Here is a 21,613-nt window from a genome sequence, read left to right as displayed (position 1 = left end):
ATTTTTGTCTTGTAGTAGGAAATGCTTTCTGTAAACTTGCAGTCATGGATTTTTTCCATTCCTATTTGTTGTTGTTAATACTACTACAAAGTTGCCAGCATTTTGGACCAAGCCATTGCTTGTGACAGAGATGTGTGATATTTTACATTATAGGCTAAAATACCAAAAAATAATAGGATATCTATTAAAAAGAAAAAAAACCAAAAACAACACACAAAACCCCACCAGAAATGGCCCTGTCAAATTAAAAAAGAGAAAGAAAAAAGCTCTAGTCTGAAATCACTGTATTGACTGCTAGTAAAAATAACAGTAAAGTCTCTGACAGCCGAAAGAGGGAGAAGCGAGGAAAAGCGTGTTGCTTTTAAGTTTTTCCCTTTGTTCGTTGGCGGTGTGCCCATGCACCCCATTCAGGGCTCTAGAAATGGTTCACTGACTTGAAACTCTGGCTGGTTTTAATTGTGTTGGTTTTGTTTGAGTAATGTGAGGAAAATACTGAGCTAGATCTTTCAACATTAAATTATCAACTTTACAGACATTTTTTGTCCAACTCTTTAGACAAGTTAAGAGCAATTCAGGTTTTAGATTTGTTTTGCTGGTTTCCAAATGCCATTTTTCACAATGGCTTTGAATTGTTATTGTACCCTCAGAGAATCTCACCAGGAGCTATAAATTTGCACAGTAAGTCAGGCAGTACCAAATCCATGTCTAACATTGAAAAGCTGTTGAGGTGTATTCAAGGAAAGTACTGTGCAAGTAATTTGAAGTGGGTTTTTTCAACATTTTCAACATTTTTAATAATATTTTTTGTTGTTAAAAGTGCTTGGAAAAAAAAAAAACATGCAAAAAATATACACCCACCTAACATGTGATTCATGAAAGCGTAATTGTTCCTTTACTTAGGCTTTTAAATATGTTTAAAAATATCTCTTACAAATAGAGTGCTTCATTTGGAAATAGAAGCTCTGTTGCTAAAAGTGAAATCATTTTAGAATACTAATAATGCCCTGGTATAAGTTCCATTTTAAGCAAGTACTTACTTATTTTGAAGTAGTAGAGAATGTTACGTACATATCCAATGTCAGTCATTTGGCATTTTTTTAATAACAGTGAAACTCACGAAGGAAAGCCGCATGTAACTCTTCCTGAGACCTAACTGTATCTTCATTAAATTGTAATTAAACAAAAAGACAAAAGCATCCATGCTGTGTTTAGTATTACAGGAAAATAAGGGCTTATGCCTTTGAGGTTCCCTTGTGATTAGCACCCATATGTGTTGCCATGATTGTCTAGTTTTGGAACATTCCACTATATGCTTAGTTTGGGACAGAATACACAGTGTTCTGTTCTTTCCTTTTAAAAAGATTTTCTGTAGTGTGGAGGGACCTAGAGATGGATTCACGCCACAGGCAGTATCTGCTGTTTCAGTTAATGAGTGGTGGTGTCTTCTTTGGGCATATGCTGAACTTGGATATTTCTTCATTATGTGACAAAGATCTCTTTATTGCTATACAGACATTTCAAAGTGGAGGGTTGCTTGAAGTAACACTGCCTTTCTGGGTGGTTTGTTTCATTGGTTTATGTAGAATTACTGTCTTCTAGTTGCATTAGTAAGAATACTTGAATATTTCTTTTTTTGTACCTTATGTATTCATTTTTTTAAAAAACCAAGCTTATGATTAAGAGAACAGATATTATTTATTTCTTCTTTCATGTATCCTGCAACTCCTTCATGCTGTTCCCTCCTCCTGCCCCCCCTTTTTAAATAGTGCTCAACCTCTGGCCTGTAAAATCAACTGTTTGTCTCATGCTTCACACTTACAACATGTGGTGGAAGAGCCATGAGTACTAGAACTGCACAACTGGATAAGCAAAATAAGACTTAGTTCTAAGCAGTGGAGCTGTGTTCTTGCTTATTTTCTGCTGGAAGATTATAAGCACCTGAGCTGCTTGGTCAGACCAGTGTTGGTAGTGTCTTCTTGTGCTGGGTAGACTCTGAGAACTCAGCTGATCTGGTCCTTGGGTTTTTTGGGAAGCTAAGGCATGTGTGCTTTCACACATGGTTTCATTAAAATAAATATTCCCAATTATTTTATAATTTGTAACTTAGCTGTTAGTGCTGTGGGAAATAGACTTTGCAAGGGTGTCCCTCTTCAGAAAGACAGGGAGAAGTTAACTGACCCAGGTCCCCCAAGGTAACTCTACTGCAGAACCAGGAACTGGAATCCTGTATTTCAGTCTCATTGGGTGTGATTCAGCACTGCTTAGGATATCTCAGTCACAGAAAAGCCTAAGTTGGAAGGCACCTCTTGATCTCATCTGATTCAACCTTTTGCTGAAAGTAGGGCCTTGGATTAGGTTATTCATTGCCTGGTAAACTGAGTCTTAACTATTTCCAGCAAAGGGAACTATACTACTACTTTGGGCTTCTCTGTTTAATTCTTTCTATAGTGAGCAACTTCTCCTTGTGTCTGGATGGAGTTTCCTCTGAAGAAGCTCAAAGGGAGCTCTGTTGCCTTTTGTCCTATTCTCTGTGCATCCTTGTGAAGAGATCACCTCCCTCTTTGTATGTGAACTATGAACTGTGTCAGGTTTTGTGCTATGCTAAAGTAGTGTGTTGGTGCTGCAGACCTCCCATAATATCATTACAGGAAGTCCATGTCAGGGATTGCCATTCGATTCGTACATGTTCCCTAGTTGCACTTGTCAGGTAACAGACGCAATTTAGAGTCAAGTGTCACTCGGCCTTTTTTGACATGTGACTGAGTTGGATGGCACCTGCAGAGAAGACTCCCTTCTTGACGTGTTTTATAACTCTCCTGGAAAACCTCTGAGTGGAAATTAATGGATTTTGTAAAATTATCCATGAGTCCAACTGATCTCATTCATGTACTGTGTAACTTCTAAAATAAAAGTGTAGTGCAACCAGAGTCTATCACTTTATCTCCAACCCCCCCACCCAAAAAACCTCCAAGGCTGTCTCATTTAACTTGATGATCATTTTATTTAAGAGTTTGATTCATCAGATTTGTCCTGGAATGTAGACTTACTATTGCAAGTCTACTTACTATTGTACATCATTTATTTGGAGTTGTGTTGAAAATTTTCATTGTATTAGAATCAGTGATGAGCTCCTGTTGACTTCAGTTTGTCCAAGATTTTGCTGCTGCAGTGTGATAGCAAAAGATCTATCACTATTTATTTCACTTGCCCTGATGCTGATAATTTCCTTTTCTGTGAATGAAAATACAAATCCGTACATAAATGATGCTAAGTGGATAACATTTTTGCTGTAGTGAACAGAAATTTAGCAGCTCACTAGGGATATCTGAATTGCCCATCTCAGTGGACTTTGTTCAGAGTGCCTTCCTCCTGCTTCTCATGCTTGCTCTATCTTTGATTCATTTTCAGAGCAGCAGAGCCATGTCCCAGATATAAAGAATAAAAATAATTAAAATTTTGATCATAAACGAATTAGCTCTAAAGTGAATATTTGCTTTCCTTCCAGACCTTTTCAGTTCCCAACACCTATTAGGTGTTTTAAGATTACAGCATTTTCTCTGCTTCTTACATCTATAGCACTCATCACAGAAAAGGAAAATGTTATTTAAGTTTTGCTGCTACTGAAAATAGGTTCTTGTTACTTGTTTGGTGTTGAATAGTGTTTTCAACGTATCCAGGACTATTATTTGTAGTATTGTCTGCTATAGCCCACACAGAGGAAGCTGTTACTCAGCTTATATGTATTGTAGGATGGTAGGTGGGTTAATTTGTCCTGTTGATTATAAATGTAAATACTGTTTTTAAGACAACGATAACCAAGAGTATTTTTCCTATTTACAGAGCAAGCTTTACATGGAAGGATTTAGAAGCCTAAAAGAAGGAGAACCAGTGGAATTTACTTTTAAGAAATCTTCCAAAGGCCTTGAATCAATACGGGTAACAGGCCCTGGTGGGAGCCCCTGTTTAGGAAGTGAAAGACGACCCAAAGGGAAGACAGTACAAAAAAGAAAACCAAAGGGAGATAGGTAATTACCTTACTTTGCTATTCCCCCTTTTTTTTGCTTTGCAAGTTTTTCTTGAAATTATGTTTTCAGCATTTATTTGTTCATGAAAGGAAACTTTTCTATGTAAATTTGGCTTTTACATGTAGCTTAGTAATTAGATTAAAGCTATATCAATCTAAAACTACATAAATCACCCACTGATTAGTTTTACTTGAGAAGGTTTTATTAAATTAGAGGGAGCCTGCAAAGGAATGTAATATTGTTTTGAAAATATTGCTATTAGACTGAAAAGAGAGGTCATCCTGAATACAGGTGAAATAATGTCATGTTTAGGTGAGATGTCATGCTAAAGAGGCTATTGTGTGCAGTGGGGTTTTAAACTATGCATCAGTAGTTTTATACAGAAAAAAGTGTAGGTGGTGCAGTAAGGGTTGAGATGTATATAATTTATTATATTTTTACTTAGTTAACAGAGTGTAAGGTGTTTCCAAAGGTTTTAATGCCTGGTGGTCTGAAGAACTGTTGTAAAATTTTACAAATTTCCATTTAATTTGGATTGTTGCACTTCTTTCTAAATATGTGCAGCAGTCTGACTTGCACTGCACGGTTACACTTTTCTTCCTGCCTCTGATGGCCTGAAGAAGTTCTGCAATCCTCTTCACTACAAAGCCGCCTATACCTAATTCATCAAGGATGGCCTTTGTGCCCAAAAGCTCTTTAGGTGAATTCTCCCTTTTTTCCTCATGCTATTGCCCAGCCCAGTAGCTGTAATGACTGAGACCAAGAGGATATATAGTTTGTGAAGGATCCTAGTAAAAACATCCTAACAGACAAGTTTTGCCTGCAGTATTTAATGGACAGAATGACTGAGAGGTGATGGCTCTCTTCCATTGCAAATTATGAAGGAAAGAGTAGCTTAGGAAAGACAGGGTCACCTGGAAAGGCAGTGTAGCCCACCTTTGAGAAATTTTAGATCAGGAACCTTTATTAGCTACAGATGAGCTCCACTTGTCCTCACCTCTGTTCAGAGGCACTTTTTTCTTGCTCCTCTTTTTTTTTTCTTTTTTTTTTCATTTTAGTTAAAGACTGGAGACAACATGAGATTTGGCCCTCTTTCACCCTCTTTGTAAAAGCTAAAGACCATAAAATTTATTGCTGCTGTAACAGATCAGAGTCCATAACCACAACAAGGAGAGACTTTGTAAGCAGGACAAAGCTTTCTTTTTGGTTGCTCCCCATATCTGGCCTTTCAGAGTTGTGTTGCATGCAATGGCTGTGAATTTTTTTTTTATTTTGAGCTAGGCTTCCAGTATTGTTCTTATTTAAACCATTGGTTTTTCCATGGGCCGTAATTATTTATCTGTTAGGGGTATTAGCATTGCCATTATTCTTGATGTTTCATACTTTAGCAGCAAATAAAAACCGCAATCATGCAGTCGTGATACTGTTGACCTGCTTGTTGCACATGTATATGAAGGAAGAAAGTCCTTGTCTCAAAAACTGTGAAATTTAAATGGACAGATTGTATGTAGACAGGAAAAACTACATATTGAAAGAGACAGGGATTTGTACAAATGTAGATATTTATACTACATAGTGTAGTTAATGCAGAGGAATCAGTACTTTCCAAGTGCAATTCATCTCATCCTAGGGAAGCATCTAAAATGTTGGGGTTGAATCTTTCCTTATTGCTGTTCCTCTTCAGGGGCTAAAACGGGACTCTAATTCCAGTGCTGTAGATGCTTCCCTTATAAGTCTCTAAAGTGAAGTAAGATGAATTCCACTTTCAGTCATGTTTTTTCATATCTGAAGCATAGAAAAAATTGAACCTGAAAAACAGTGCGAAGGGGTGATCTATGAGACAGTGTACTCTTTACTGTTCACTTGCCTTTAAAAAAGGAAAAACTCTAATTTGAATTAATTTGAATGTGAAAATGTGAGCAAAAACATCTACCCACTTCTGTCTCAGAATTCTTACAGTTAAGTCATAAGACACCAAAAAAGTCTGAAATTTGAAATATTTGAAGTAGCATTAACATTATTGCTCAGTGAGAAGCAGTCTGCTCAAAGAAAAAGTAGTTTTGAATGCCTAACCAATAAAAAAGTTGCATCTCCAACATGTAGTGAAAAGTTTCTTGATGATGGCTGTTGTACTGTGAAAACTGCTTCCATTTATGAAAGCTAATTCCAACTTCTTGTGTTCATCTCCCTTTACGTTATCAATGTAATAGTGTGAGGGCCCAGGCTCAATGGATCCTATTTTGAATGGACTCTGTTACTCTACTTACTGAGAGGAGTTAGAGATAGAAAAGATGGGGCGGGAAGGGAAAGGCAGCAATATGTACAGATAGGGAAGAAAAAAAGTCATGACACTGAGGCTACCAATGTTGGTAGATTTTGTGGGGCTTCCATGATAGACTCAGGGTCTCTGTAATTTGCAATGTTCTTCCTGGGGGGACCTATGATAGTATGTCCCCTTCGGCCTTACTGTGGGCCACATTAATTGTGTAACATAGATTGGTAGTCTTTCTAGTTGTCACCAGTGGTATCAGCCACTTGGTCATTCTTTCTCAGTACGAGGAAGGGAAAGTTTTTGTGGTCCATGTGGAATGAAGCTGTGGCTGTGAGCAGCCTGAGGCTTTAAGTTCCCAGACCTTACTTAAAGCTATTGTAATGCACATGTGTCTTATATATATACTTTTTCATAGTATCTAGAGTAATCTGGGCTAGAGGGGAGGTTTCTAAATGAAACTGAGCTGGGATTTGCATCTGACAAGTTCTGGGTTCAGAAGTGGTGTCTTATGGCAGAGATGCACAGTGGAGAGCCTGGTCTCCTCTACTGGAGGGGTTGAATGTGCAACAAGTTACATTGTGACAGGTTGAGGCTTCTTTTTAACAATGCCAAACATAGTGTGTTTTGCTTAGTTTTGGCAGTGAGCTGACACAAAAGCATGCTATGCTGCTCTCTGGGAATGACCATCTAATGTAGGAAAGATAAAGTACTCTGAATTCACACTTTAACCTGTGATTTAGAGTAGAATAAATGAAATCAGAACCTAGCCCACCATCTCAGAGTAAAGTTTTGAGAAGGGAAAAGAAAGAAAAAATTATGCTTTTTTTTTTCTTTTTTTTTTTTCCACCAGCATTCCTAGTGTTTCTATGTCAGCTAAAATGAAACTGGGTAAACAACCATTTTATGGGTTGTAATTATTTATTCTTTAGTGCAGTACACATTTAAATAAATTTGACTCACAGACTTTTGGCTCAATATTAACAAAGGTGCATGATTCTCACAGGACTAGAAGCTACAGTTATCTTTGGGACCTAGAGGTATTATCCAGGATCTGTAAACAGTCCTAGTAGGAGCTTGAAGTTGGATACTTCTTCAGCAGAGTGTCTGTAGTGCTGTATCTACTTGGGTTGGCCATTGCTCCATGTGGAATATTTAGGGGAAGACAAGAAGGATGACTTTTTTCTCTTTTTTGATTTTGAAGTCTTTACACCAAAATGGAAGCAATAAAGTAAAACAAGAAGGGAGGGACAAAAAAGAAATAATTAAGGGTATAGCTCCATCTCACAGTTTTAATTTATGACATTTCAGTCCTCTGTTACCCTTTGCTAACATCACACTCATGGCAGGGAAACTTTCTCAATGACCTGTATCAAAAGTGGTTTAGATTTGAACATGTAATAAATAAGCAGTACATTGTGAGATTTGGGGTTGATTTCAGTGTTTTGGTTTATAGTGCAGCCTTGCAAGTAAACAGTGAGGGATAGATTTGGGAGCTCAGTGAGCCATTGATAAACGATGATGCTGAATTATTTTGTGGGAATATGGCTTGTGAAATAACTGTGTATTTCTAGCTCAGTTGGCTAAACAGTAATGAGCACTGCAGCATCGATGTAACACCTCAAAAGCCTTTTTCCAATGCAGATATCTACGAAGGAGGAACAATAAGAAAATAAGTGATTTTTTTGTTTGCCAGTAACTCTTGAGCATGACCAAAAACGTAATTTTCAAATGAAGAAAAACATAGTTCTAAACCACTGACTGGGGGGGAAATACAGCCACTTAGGGAAGGGAGGTGTCTATAATTAAATAGTATATTTCTTCCCTGATGAACTGTCACTTAAAATTTGTTTGTGTCTGAGTTAGTCAGAAAATGGTTTTAATATCTGCAGACATTCTGTGGATGATCTGAAGTCAGACTATAATAAGAAAATCTTAATTCTTAAACAGCTTTTGATCTCCACAAACAGCCACTAAAGTGGTATGATGCAGACAGAGATGACATCGTGGTCAAGTGCTGTGGGGGACATTTGAATTAAAGTTAGCAGGACTGGGAGAGCTAGTTTAGGACAGCAAAGTTACATGATACTAAGTTACTTTGGACTTGATATTATATCAATTCCATCTCTACTGACTGAATCACACTCAAGCGTATTACCTAATTTTCATAGGAAAGCCTCCTATGCCTTGAACCAAGCAGATTTTTGTGAAGGAGATGTGAATAATGGCAGTGGTATGGACTGGGAAGGACAGACCTGAACTAGTACCAAAATAGGAGAAGCGCATAAAACCCGTGCTTATCAGATGGATGGGGCCAATGTGGATGGGTAAAGGGAAAGCCTGTCAGTCCCTTCTCCTGGGAGCTAGGAAGCAAGGCCAGGCTTGTGGTCACTGCACATTACTATGGCAAAGGAAGGCACGTCCACTATTGCCCTTGACCAGCCCCAGGGACCCACTTTGGGCAGGTCCTGAACAGCGCCAGGGTGAAATGGGGAGCAGACAAAGCGAGTCAGCCAACCAGAGAAACAGATGAAAACTTCAGGGAGTTGTAGCCTTTGGCACAAAATGGTGTCAGTATGTCACTGTCAAAGGGTGGAATCTTCCTGTTCCTCTTCAAGGTAGATTGCGTGCACAGTTCTGCTGTTTTTCTGAAGAGGAAGCTGACACAGAAGTAATGCAAAAGGTGCATGGCTTTTACACTAGTTTCTTAGAAATACAGCCTTGCAAAAGGAGCTTACTCAAGGATGGTGTTTCAGCAGTTAGAACATGAACACCTCCTCCCTGACTCTCCTTCACCTAGTATTAGATGGCAAGACTTTCTTCATTCCAGTTTTAGTTCTTGCTTTTCCATTTTTCAAGCATAGGGCATTTTCTTGATTGTTTGCTCTTTTCCTGCTTCATAGTGATTTTGTTGGGTATCTAGTTCCTCTTTCCAGTGATGTCTGAGACACCCTCTTAGGCTTAGAATGCAAAGACTGCCATCATTTTGTTCTGTTTGAGGAAATTGTCACGTGAAATGAGGTCCCTGTGGCCTGCTATCTTTTTTCCAACAAGGGCATATATTTAAGGAGAGACCATAAAAATAGGGAGGTATTGGCTTCCATCTCTGGCAATTGCTGGTTTAACCATTTCTTCAATATCAACAACTAATCTGCAAAAGACAATGATGAAATGTTAAGTACCTCAGTTTGCTGGATGCAACTTCCTTTTGGATCCTCAAGCAAAGCTTGATATTATTTGTGCAGAATTTTAGACAGTTAACAATTTGCACATTTAGACAATAGGCTAGAATGGGGATAAACACCAATCTATGAGATGTGCTTTCTTACATAATTCTAGGATTTATATTTGCTGACTGTGCCACATAAACCGCTAAGCTGGTATGAACTGCTTGTAACAGGAACAGCAGAACACTGCTAGATAAACAAAACAAGCAAACAAAACCCCCACAAACAAAACCAAACAAACAAATAAAAGAGGCTGAGAGCTTTGAACTACTCCAGTACTTTAAGAAGGTTTTATCTTTGCTGGACTGCAATCATTAGGAACAAAGTTTTTCATCCTTGCTCTTTTTCTCAGGCTGACAACTTTTTGGAAGGCTTAGCAACATTTTGTGTTTTTCCAAGAGTGAGATAAAACCAGAAAAACAGAGAGCCTTGTTAATAATGTTAAAAAGTAGGTAACTTTTAAAAATAGCTGTGGATTGGTACTGTGGATTGGGGGTTTGAAAGCTGGCTTGGAGATGGATCAGAGTCTAGGGCAGGAGGTTAATCTTTGCTCGTCTTTGTGCAGACCCATCCAAGTCTTAAGTTAGAAGCCTCTGAAAAGTGTTACTGCATATATTCATTAGACAGCCCTTGTTAAAATCTGCATCATCCGTGTTTAAATGGAGCTCAGGAGAGCTTCACAGCCCTCCTGCATAACAAACACACAGTGTGCTTCCAGGACTCGGTCTGTCTAGTCTGATAAGAATAGAATCAGATCTCCAAGACCATGTATTTTCTGCATGAAAAAATGAAAGGAAGGTGGCTTAAGGGATGAAAGAGAAAGCAACTGCCACTGCCTGGTATGTACAGCACCCGGTATCTATGGACCATACACTATTTGGCAGAAAACAGCAAACCACAACTAGCTTCTACTCCCAGATCCAACATACAGCATTGGGAGCTGCCTTCCTCAAAAGATAATGGATTTCTCTTCCTGTCTAATTCTGGAGCTCAAACAGTGGGGAGCCAGGAGGTGGAGCTGAAAGATCAATGCTTGCACATTTAGGCAAAGTATAGAAATGGTTACAGTTGTGTGTAACAATCTAATATCACTGGAAGCTTGTATTAAGAACAGAGTAGAGCCTGAAGAAAGTTGTCTTTGATATCTGTTTGTATACATGTACAGTTAAGAAGAAATAGGCCCCAAATTTTTCATAGTGTTTATAATAAGAAATCCAAATCTGATGCTAAAGTAAGTAGATACAATTCTGAAAACATACAAGGAACAGATGAAGTGAGTAGGAAGGTGTCATTTTTATGCAGGCTCATGTAGAGTAAAGCTGTCCCTGCACAGCAGATGGGTTTCTTAAGTACATACTCTGTTCTGGAATGCAGAATATTTTTCTTTAATTGGATGTCTCTTTTAGGCCTTGTGTTTTCTGACTCTTCCACTCTCATCAAGGGATGGGCTTTCTCTCATTTAGAGTAAAGTATCAGCATATATTTAGACTTTTGCCTGTACTGATATACCTAATGATCCCACTTCATTCTTACCTGTAGTAATGATTCCCATATCTGAAGGAATTTAGAGGCATGAAAGAATTGAAAACTTTACTCAGTTTAACAGAGATTATGCACAAAGTCAATAGAGTATATGTTAGAAGTATTTCAGTAAATAATTTTCAAAACATCATTTCTGTTTCTAAAAAATCTTCTTAATATAACTGGCATCTTCTTCCTTAATTCAAATTTCTTTCTCACTGTTTATGCATACATTTTCAGTAAATCCTAACCTCGTGCTTTGAAAGTAGTAGGGAAGAGAGCATTATTTGAAAAGATTTCCCCTATTATGGAAATTTCTGTGTAAGTTGATACTGATCCTGACTACAGGCTGTGCTGATTTCTGATCACGTGACATGCTATAGCTATCAATGAACTGGGAACAGACCTGCTCACAGGATGAACTATCTTTCAAAAAGGTGCCCGCTGTCTATGCTGTATTTTACTACAAACATATTTAGTGTAAATAGTTAAACCCCAAATCTTCTATTTTAGAAAAGCAGTTGCTTTTTTTTTTGCTTTTTTTGATGCGTTACACTCCAGCATCACCTAACAAACATACTCAAAATGTGTAATAAGTATATAACACTGAGGAAAGATTATAATGGTGATTCCAGATGATGGAAAAATTTGCCATATAGTTTGGCCTGTTGAAAAAGATACCAAAAACTTAAAGGCTGGAGAAAAATGAATTATAGCATATCTCCTAAATCAGATATTCCTGAAACGCTGCCTTTGATTTAATGCTGTTGATGAATCTGAAACTCTTCAGAAGGAATAAAAGTTCTGGAGCCCTTTAATTTCAAATTAATAAAGTCTGTGCAGTAATATAATTCCAGATCACTACAGCTGTTTCTTTTATTAGCTGTGGCTTCATGTTTCTGTCCTTGACACTTAAAGATCAAACCTACTTAAATATGAATCATTTAAAATATGAATTTACTTCAATATCTTATTTTGCCAAGAAGCTTACCAGCTCATTATATAAGAGAAATGTGTCACGGAGGTAGTCATCTCCATAGTGGTGGTGCAGGCACGCCAATGCTGTTCCCACCGTGCACCCCCCCCATTCCCAAAAGTGCACCTACAATGTGCTAGAGCACTTTTCAAGCAGGTAATAAGACATAGACTATGTCCTGAAAGAAATCATGGGTTTAAGGGAATATTTACACCAGGAAAGGTAGATTTATTTCAGGGGAAAAGTATGAGTTTAAGCCACCCCTGCACAGCGATGTGGCATCCTCCATCCAGAAGTAGCAAGACTGAGTGGGACTTTGCAGTTGCTTCTTGTGGTTATGGCAAGCTGTTCAGTGAAGAGACAGTGCAGCTCAAATAGAAATGCTGCAAGAACAAAAGGTAGGGAGAAGATTAGGAAGGAGCAGGAATATGAAAACACAAACACAGGGGATATGAGGAAGGAGATGAATGAGAAAGGACGTGGGTAAGGGAGGACAGACCATTGTAAATGGTGTCAATATGAGAAGCTCAAGAGTTTTTTCAGGCTCCAAATGGTTACCTCAAAGTTGGGAGTTCAGGCAGTCTTCAGGGACTGCAGAGAAGCCTGAATCCCCTTAGACACAATCAGGGATTGAACTGAATTTTCCTTCATTTTGAAAGATTGCTGCAAGTCAAGAGCTAATGCATAGGGAGCTGAGGCACAGGTGGGATGCAGGATCCTGCTCTGCAATCTTGTGATGACTGTGGTAATTCCAGCAGATCTGGGAGGGACTTTTTCCAGTAGTTGCTTATTTCATGTTTCTCATTTACCAGGAGATGAACATGACATATCTGGAGGTGGTGAGTTTGAGCTTTGCCCTAAATGTATCAGGTGCTATAAAACAGTAAGTGGTCTGTGGGCTCTAGTATTTCAAATTGGGCACCTAGAATAAGGCTCCCTTGGAAAATTATTTTGGCTTTTTTTCTTATGCTCCGGAATACTGTGCATTTCATTGAGACAATGAAACCACACAATTTCATAGAGATATCTCAAAGTAATTAATATTTGTAATGTGTTAAGAGATCTTAGTGAAAGCCCCCAAGTCAATACTTCTTGTGTTCAAGATTTAGCTGGATTTAGTGGTGTGTTCAAGCGTTGAATTGAGTAGGCCAAAGAAGAATAATGCAATAACTTACATTTTGTACAGCAAATGAGAAAAGATCATATAGAATTCAAATGTTAGTTCACAGGCTGTTACTACAGTGTAAATAGTTTCCTTCTCTTTTCAATGCTGAATTTATAGATAACGGGATTTGTAGAAATTAGCATGCATGCTCCTCTCACTAGCTAGGGGATTTGGACTAATTTTTGTTTGAAACTGTAATGTGACACTGTAGGACAAGGATGAAGAGACTGGTTTCAAGGAAGAAGTTGCACGTATGTATGTGCACAAGAAAGAGCAAAGGTGACTGTGGCTGAGCTGGAGGAATAGCGAGCTGAGCTTGGCATTTGAGAAGAGAGAGCTGGGTTTGCTCAGTAACAGACTCGTGGAATGGTTAAGGAAGGAAGAGTTGGGAAGGTTCACTATGAAATATGGGAGTGAGCTAAACAATTTCTTTTCTTTGATCTCCATTCATTTATAATCTTATTGGGTGTTGAGTCTCCTGGCACTAGAGCTTTTACAATGAATAGGTGAAAGTACAAAAATTGATTTAAATTGCACTGATCTTATGTTGAATGGCTTTCTTTAGCCTAGAAGTCACTTGGAATTTTACTCTTTTAACTGTTGGACAATTTAAATGCTAAACATTTAATTTACTTCAGTCAGCTCTGAAAACAATAGTAAGCTACAGACTGCTCAATTAATGTTGCAACAGCCTTTGCATCAAAGTTTAACCAGAATGCTTTGATTTTTTTCAATGATAAATGGATATATTTTCACCAGTATAGAAAGCTGAAATAGTTGTGCTTCAAATTCAGTTTCAGATTTGCTAGTGTTTAAAATTAGTTTCTCTGCCTTTTTGATGTGCTAAACTAATAATGTAAAACAACAGAGACTGTGTGTAAGTCTGGGTCTGCATAATGAGTTGTACTAGGGAATTATGCAGTGTTACTTCTTCCATCAATGAGAAGAGATCATCAATAGCTGCAATAGGATTAGAAGTTGTATGTAGCTCAGATGTAAGCCTATTAATTTACCTTTTTAAAGGTTTCATTTTATTTACATTCTTTTCTCGAGTTAGTTTTTATAAATCACTTCATTCTAGTAAGTACATGAAAAATTTTTAATTTCCTGTTGATCAGACTAATTTTTTCAAATTTTCGTGCTTCAGTATATTTTTTGGAGAATCATGGCTAGCTGCTCAAATAATAACTGCTAGAAATATGTGCCTACATCTCCTTCTAATAATTACTTAAAATGTGATAAGCACTTTACTTTCTAAGTCAGAAAAGAATTCTCAGAGTGTTTTAATTTACTTCTTATTAACTAGTTCAATGTGATTTTATGTTATTAAATGTGGGAGTATCACTTCACTTCTGGAATTTTTGCCCTTGTGTGCATTGTGTAACATAAAAGTTTTATTTGGAGCTCAGAAATAATTTTATCAAATGTTTTGTTCTTGTTATCCCTGTATTTCTAACTCCCTGAAAGTTAGAGCTTCCTGAAGTTATCTTTCTCCTTTACAATTTTATATATTTCTTTTATACATAGAAAAGAAACAGCTGGCATTTTTTTAATGAGCTGTATGCTCATTGACCAAACAAGCAGCAAGGAATCTGTTGTATAGCTGATTATTGCAAGAAAATGAGGTAGTAGTCTCACTGATAATCAGTAAAATTTGTATAAACTGGTGCTGTTTCATTTTCTGAGTTAGTTAATCTCATACTTTCACCCTCACAAGAAAACAAATTGTGTTTAAAAATGCCTAGTGTGGAAAAATGGTACTTTCAAATGTAGAGATTAGAAACATTTAAAACATACATATCTGTGGTTAAAGATGCCGACTCCTAATTCTCCCCTGTGCAGAGCTTTCCTTTTTTATCTTTGAAGTTCAGTCATTATTCCATGTCAATGCCATTGGTTTATTTTTGTATCCTGCAGAAATTAATTCAGACTGTTTAGATCCAATCTTTTTAGAACATTTATGAATGTAACTTATCAACAAGTTTACATTTTATGCAGCCAGTGGAGCTAGATTTTGGAATTTGCTTTTTTAGTGGTTCTTTTGTGGAAGAGAAATCTTTCAGGCATGAATTGATAGTCCAGATCTTTTGAGGTCTGCCTGTGCTAACCTATGACCTCTGTTCTTAGGAGGTCAACATCTGAGGGCAGGAGATTAAGGCAGTTAAAAGATTGGAATGGGAACTGGAATGGAAAAATTAGCCAGCACATTTTGGGTGGAAAACATCAAAGTCATCAAACAATTTGCTTATTTTAAACTCAGTTTAAGAGTAACAAGCTAATTGTACTGTGTTTGTTGACGCAAGCAATTTATATTATTTGAGAACATTAACACTGAAGAATTTTTTTTATTGGAGAAACATAATGATTCTTCAGTATAGATGCACTATGTATTTTGTTTACTAAATGCTTTTTGGCAACATTTTAAAGATAACTAAGAATCTGATCATACAATCTGTATGCACTTAATTAGCTGTATTTCTTACAAGCAGCAATAGTAAGTGCTGTGGAACCTGAATCTTGCTTGTGGTCTGCTGAAGACCCCTTGCTGTCATTGGAGAATACAGGTGCCCTCAGTACAACAGAAGGAAGACTTATTCCCATATTAAAATTTTCCAACTCCGATGCTTAAAATCATGTGTAAGCATCTCTTTTTGTCTCAGCTTTTCAAATGTAAATTCCTTTCCAATACAAATTTTTGACCAATAAATGTTCTTTTATAGATTATAAATTGACTTAGAAGAAAAGACAGCATTGTCTGTTTGTTCTTGTCTGACATAGTTCAAAATTCATTAGTGTGTGTTTTTAGAAGAGTGACAACTTCATCTTTCATCTGTATATTGATTTCAAAGACGTTATTATCTAGAAAAAGACACCTTCCCACATCTGAACAATTATGCAAGTTTAAGGATCTGTGTAAACAATCACGTCTTTGTCTTGATCGTTTAAAGTGCAAATCACTATCATTGGCAAAAGCCAAACTAGTGTTTCAGGGTGCAAACCCACCTAGCAGGAGAGAAAGCGAAAGTTGCAGATACTTCTCAGCTCAGATTCTCATTAACAGTGTATGGATTATGGTACTTCTATAGGTATGGCTACTAATTAAATTACAGTACTATAATACAGCTAAACTCAAGCAGACAGCCATCTGCAACCCTCAGTCTAACCTCCACATGTTATTATTGTTCTTTTGATAGTGAAGGATATGAGATTTAAACCCTTTTGCAAGCTTATAAATTTCCAAACTATTCCTCTGAAGGTTAAAACCTTATTTTTGCAACTTTTAGCCCTGATTTGCACCAGAAGGAAAATTGAGCAAAATTATCATCATAATTTATTTCTCTTTCATGGAAGGAAAAGAAGGGAAAGCAGGAGGAGCTGTTGTGAACTGCAGCAGCCCATGGACTGTTCCCAGGATGCAGCCACTGCTTTGTTTCCTTCCTGCCATTTCATTGGGTTGGCTGGAGAAGCTCTGCCAGCTGCAGGGATGGCCATGGCTGGCTGTGCTCCACGATCCTGGTGGTACTACTGCTACTGGATATGTCCTGCCTCCTCGGTGGTACTGGCACAACTAGCTAGCACAACTAGCTCTGTGTCCTTGGGAGTACCACAGGCATAGGGAAACAGCATTTACAGGGGCAGAACCAACCCTGACAGCTATTGTATCTTGGAGATCTGTTCCCTGTTTTAATTTTTGGGTTAAAATCGGGTAGCTTCTGATCAGCCATTCTGGGATTCTTGCTTGTCAGCACTCTCTGTGGTTAAATAATTGATGGACAGAGAGCTAGTTCTGCTTTACAGAATGTTTTTGGTTACCCACTTTTGAGAACACGTGAATCCTTTTGAAGAAACAGAGAATGTGTTAATTAATACAGAAAAAAGTTAAGCAACTACCAAGACAGTGTGCCTGACATGACTTAAGACAACTTTCTTGTTTGCCTAAGCCATTTCTATACCTTTCCTCTGTTCTGTGTGTTTAGATAGTAAACTCTTCAATGCAATCCTTCTTAAAACATATAATACTTAAAATCACTGCCATTTTTAATTACAATAGTAATTATAATTCTTGGCTATTTGAATTATTAGAGAGCAGTGGTACACACAAATTTTTAAATCCAGGATTTTTGTTGGATGTGTGTACCCTCTTATTTTGTGATGTTTGATGATTCAAGCATCCTGTCCACAAGCCTGCTTTTCTTAATATCTTTTGCTTACCCTATAAAAGTAGTCTAGAGATACCTGAGATCTACAGGTAGGTCTAGTGGAGAGCGGGGTGCTGGAGGTTTTTCATCCTTCATTTATTATTACATCAGTTCTAAATGTACTAAGAACTGCCTCCAAGTTTTATGTGCAGTAGCTTGCAGGGCAGAGTAGACTGCTTGCTGAATTTGCAGGAGGGGTAATTCAAAACTCAAAGAATTATAATGCAATTTTTGAGTTACTTAAAAATTACATTTGAATTCTTATGGTGAAACCCTGCTTTATTTTTGCTTGATCTTTGTGAGAAATAGCTAGAGAGTATTTCCTCAGTTCCCTCACATGTTCTTTTCACAACAAAAAACACTGCAGAGCTAGACAAAACTGATTAGAATTACTGCAGATAATATTTTCAGGCTTGTGTGTTTGTGAAGGTTAAAATTTCTGGCAGTGCAGCTGCACCAGATTCCTGACTGCAAGCCCCCAGTGCTCTTGGAATCAGTGTCTCCAAATGTGCTCTAATTTGCCTCAGCTGAGTCACTTCCTTACTGTGAACTGCCATAAAGAGATTATTACTTCTGCTTTGCTTTCTAGGGTTTAGCCTGCACTGCCCCCCTCCTTTTCAAAATAAGAACTCATCAGAAAATACCTTTTGTAGTAATGCAGTTGAGTTCAGAGAGTTTCAGAAATCTGGATTATTGGTAGCCTTTTTTGTTTAAGGGACTGTTGGGGTATGTGTTCCTCACGTGTTTCTAGCTGCCAATTTGAATGAGAAGCCAGCAAAAAAAGCATGTTGGTTTTTTCTGTAAGTAGTGGCTGTAGTTGTTTCCAACTGCCAGGTGAATGTGAATGTCTATGAGATCCTTCAGGTGATAGCTATCCATAAAATCTTTAGAAGTATATAGTGATATGTCTAAACTGTTCTATGTAATTTTTCTTAATGACCCATATTTCTTGCTTAATTCTTGCATAAAATATGAATGAGTCAAATTTGAAAGCTTTTGAATTTGTCATAATAATAAGTCTTTACACTAGTATAATGTTAAGATGATTTTATAGAAGATTGACCTTAATTGTCAGGAGAAAAAAAAATATTAAATTGTTGTATACATGTATTTTATATACATATATAGTATATGCGTAAATGTGTATACAAAAGATTTATGAAAGGTTGCCTCAGCTGCCTTGAAGAAAGTGGGCACCAAAAGGAAGATGACTTAATAAGAGATCAGTTCAGTATATGTTGGTGACCTCCTCAATTACAAAAAATCCCCCACCAAACATCATTTATAATTGCAGGGTAAAATTAACAGGAACTATTAGTGCTTCTTTCTTATGGTGACAGTGATCCTCTCTCTCTGTGCCCAGGTTCAGCCAGGTGAGCTTGGTACGAGTCATCATGGCTAGGCTTCGGGAACGAAGATTTGGGAAGGGCTCTACCCACATTTGCTACAAGCACGCTGGTGACTAAAAAGGCCAAAATGAGATAGACAAGTCCAGTTGCAAAAGGCACAGCAGAAAGACTCCTTAGGTGGTATATTCTGCAAGGCACGATCCTTTCTGCGTTGTCTTTTCTCCTCGAGAGTGATCCTGCGTGCGTTCTCAAAGGAAGCAGCAGCGTTATAGATGGTGTGTCTCCAGACCTCCCAATTGGAGGCCAGAGTAGACCAGTTATGTTGATCAATATGGCCAAGTAGTTATGTAATGAAGTGACACTGTGGAATGGGAAGAATCCTGGCTTTGTACCTCAGTTTAGTTTGTTGCAGTTGCTGGTAGCTAAGATGCTGTGTTGACTGGCTTCTCCTAAAAGATGCTTCATGCTCTACTTTGGTAGGATATCGTCCTCTAACCAGCCAACAGTCCCCTATCTGTGTCTGTGTAGTCAGTGTGGCCACCGCATGTGCTCCTTTCACCTGGTTGTCTTTGATGGCACATCCTAGAGTGCATTGTTTTACATATTTCCCTTTTGCAGTATGAGGTATTAGACAAAATGAAGCTGTACCAATGTAGCTGTGTTAGCTTGTTCTCATTAGGCCAAATAACAACAGAATAACAATGTCATGACGTGCCCTTTTATCTTCTACAATTTGCCCATGTAAGAAGGTCAGTTGAGAGTTTTCATAAACCTGCAAAAAGTTCTTGCATTACAGATTCTTTTTGAGACTGTAAGTGCATAAGTATAGGAAGGTGGTATTAATACTGGAAATTAATTGTGACACTATATGCATATGCACACTAATCACTGTAGTGAAACATCTGACTGCTATAATGAGATACTGTGTTGTGAATGGGATACCACCATGTTCCCCTTCTATGGTAGCAGGTGGTAAATTTGCTTAAGTTTGCATATTATGTTACGTTGTAGAGCACTGCAGTTTGTGCGTGGCATATTAATCCATTTTCATTAAACTTGGAAATGTTTTCTTAAAGCGGATTCTCATTTAGTTAAAAAAAACAAACATTCCACAGAGACAGGCTTATGTGTCTTTTTTATTACTATTATTTAAAACAAATATGGTGGGGTTTTTTTTTTAAAAAGGCACTGGTTTATTAAACAATAGTTCATCAGTTTAAAAATCCTTATTTCTTTGAAGTAGCCAGCTGTGACCTCTGAAATGGTACATTCCTACGAGTATGTAAAAGCTAAAAGTGACGAATAGAAGCAGAATCAGGACCAAAGTGAAGGTGGGGGTGAGAAGAACGTGAGATGGGAAGGAAATTTGGTGAAAGGGATTACTGGTTATGAACTAGGTAGTTTGTGGGACTGGGGCTGACTGAATAAGAAGTGGCAGGTGAGCAGCATTCACCTCTTCATGGCAGATGGAGGCAGGGCTGCTTCTGACCTGATGGTTTCTGTGGACTGATGATTACCAGTGCCTGCAGACAGGTCTTCAGCATACTTTTGCCCTGAATCAGGCAGGCTGTAGTGCTCACTTTCCCTTTGAGCCTATTTTCCCCTCAGGAAAAGGTGAGTAATAGAGAAGCTTTAAAGTGCATATATCACGTGATTCAGAGGAAGTGGAATACCAAATATGGATCAGCTGCAAGCTGATCAAGAGACAGAGAACAGCATAGATTGTAGCTGAGTGCTTTGCACTTGTGGTCCAGGGTGCATGGCTCGGCAGGGCTCTGCTTGGCTGGGGTACAGCTCTTTGCTGGGGCAGGTTGGGTGTTCACCCCGTTGTACCTGCCCAGGGGCCCCAGACACTGTTCCTGGGATGTGTATTATCTGTGAAAGCCAGCACAAATGAAGGCATGTGCCACAGCTTCATTCCAGCTGCACTGGAATCTGGTGGGGCAGTGGCTTAGCACTGACAGCCAGGCTCCCTGTGGGTGTGCTGTGGCTGGAGTCCAGGGTGGCCCCTCCTGGGAGTGGATGGGCTGCACGGTGCTCTCTGAGAAAAGACAGACACTTGTAAAATTTCTCCGCTTGGTTTTCAGACAGGCAGCACTCATGACACTGCTAAACACACCCACAGGCTGAGACTGCTGAGATCAAGCAACATGGCCAGGAGTATTCTCATGAGGATGCTGGAATAGATACAGCCCTAGAGAGCTGTTTGGCAGAATGTGCCAGTAAGTTAATTCTGCATATGCTGCAGTCTCTTTCTTCAAGGGAAAAAAGCCTCTCTGGAAGAAAGTCAAAAACAAAGAAGCTACAGATATGGCCTTGGCCCAACCCCAGGCCATACTCATTCTCAAGGGGGATTCAAGACAGATTCCTTCATATTTGCGAGTTAACTTAAAATTTTTTTGCATCCATAAGTGTTCGTAAATGTGCAGTAAATGAGTACATCTAGGTTATTGTAGGCATTGAACATCCTGAGATTTCTTTTTCCTTTGTATGTGCTTGTAAATCATAGATACAGAATATCTAGAGTATAAACTTCCAGCAACTGGTTCTATATCTCCTGCCTGTGTCTGTAAATACATAGATGGGTTTTGGGGCTTTCCTCGTTACATGCTGAAACTCCCTGTGGACACACAGCTGGTGTTTAACTATGTCTGGTTAACAAAACTCTCCCCACCAGTTGCAGCAAAATTCTGGAGCCAGAACTGTGTTTCACAATCTAAGAGATATTTTTTGTGTGTATGACTGACAAATAATGCCTTTCAGCGTGTTAGAGAGGTACCGTTGAAAAGAATTGAAATTTCAGAAAGCAGTGCTGCTCTAGGTTGAAGTATAAAGCATATGAGGTTTTTTAGCTGTTGTTGATTTTTCTGCACTGTGCTATA

General features: G+C 38.2%; 1 protein-coding gene across 1 annotated transcript in view; it reads left to right on the top strand.

The window, feature by feature from the left end:
- The window catches only part of LIN28B (lin-28 homolog B), a 78,885-nt gene that overhangs the window by 37,732 nt on the left and 19,540 nt on the right, over positions 1-21,613 (top strand). The window contains exon 3 of the mRNA XM_018077837.1: positions 3,841-4,025. Coding sequence (XP_017933326.1) covers positions 3,841-4,025 — 185 coding nt within the window. The remainder of the gene's footprint in view (positions 1-3,840; positions 4,026-21,613) is intronic.

This window comes from Manacus vitellinus, unplaced genomic scaffold (genome assembly GCF_001715985.3).
Source record: "Manacus vitellinus isolate BGI_N305 unplaced genomic scaffold, ASM171598v3 scaffold_4_pilon, whole genome shotgun sequence".
NCBI classification, from domain to species: domain Eukaryota; kingdom Metazoa; phylum Chordata; class Aves; order Passeriformes; family Pipridae; genus Manacus; species Manacus vitellinus.
Note: the sequence above shows the minus strand (reverse complement) of the source record. Positions and strands in the feature narration are given on the sequence as shown.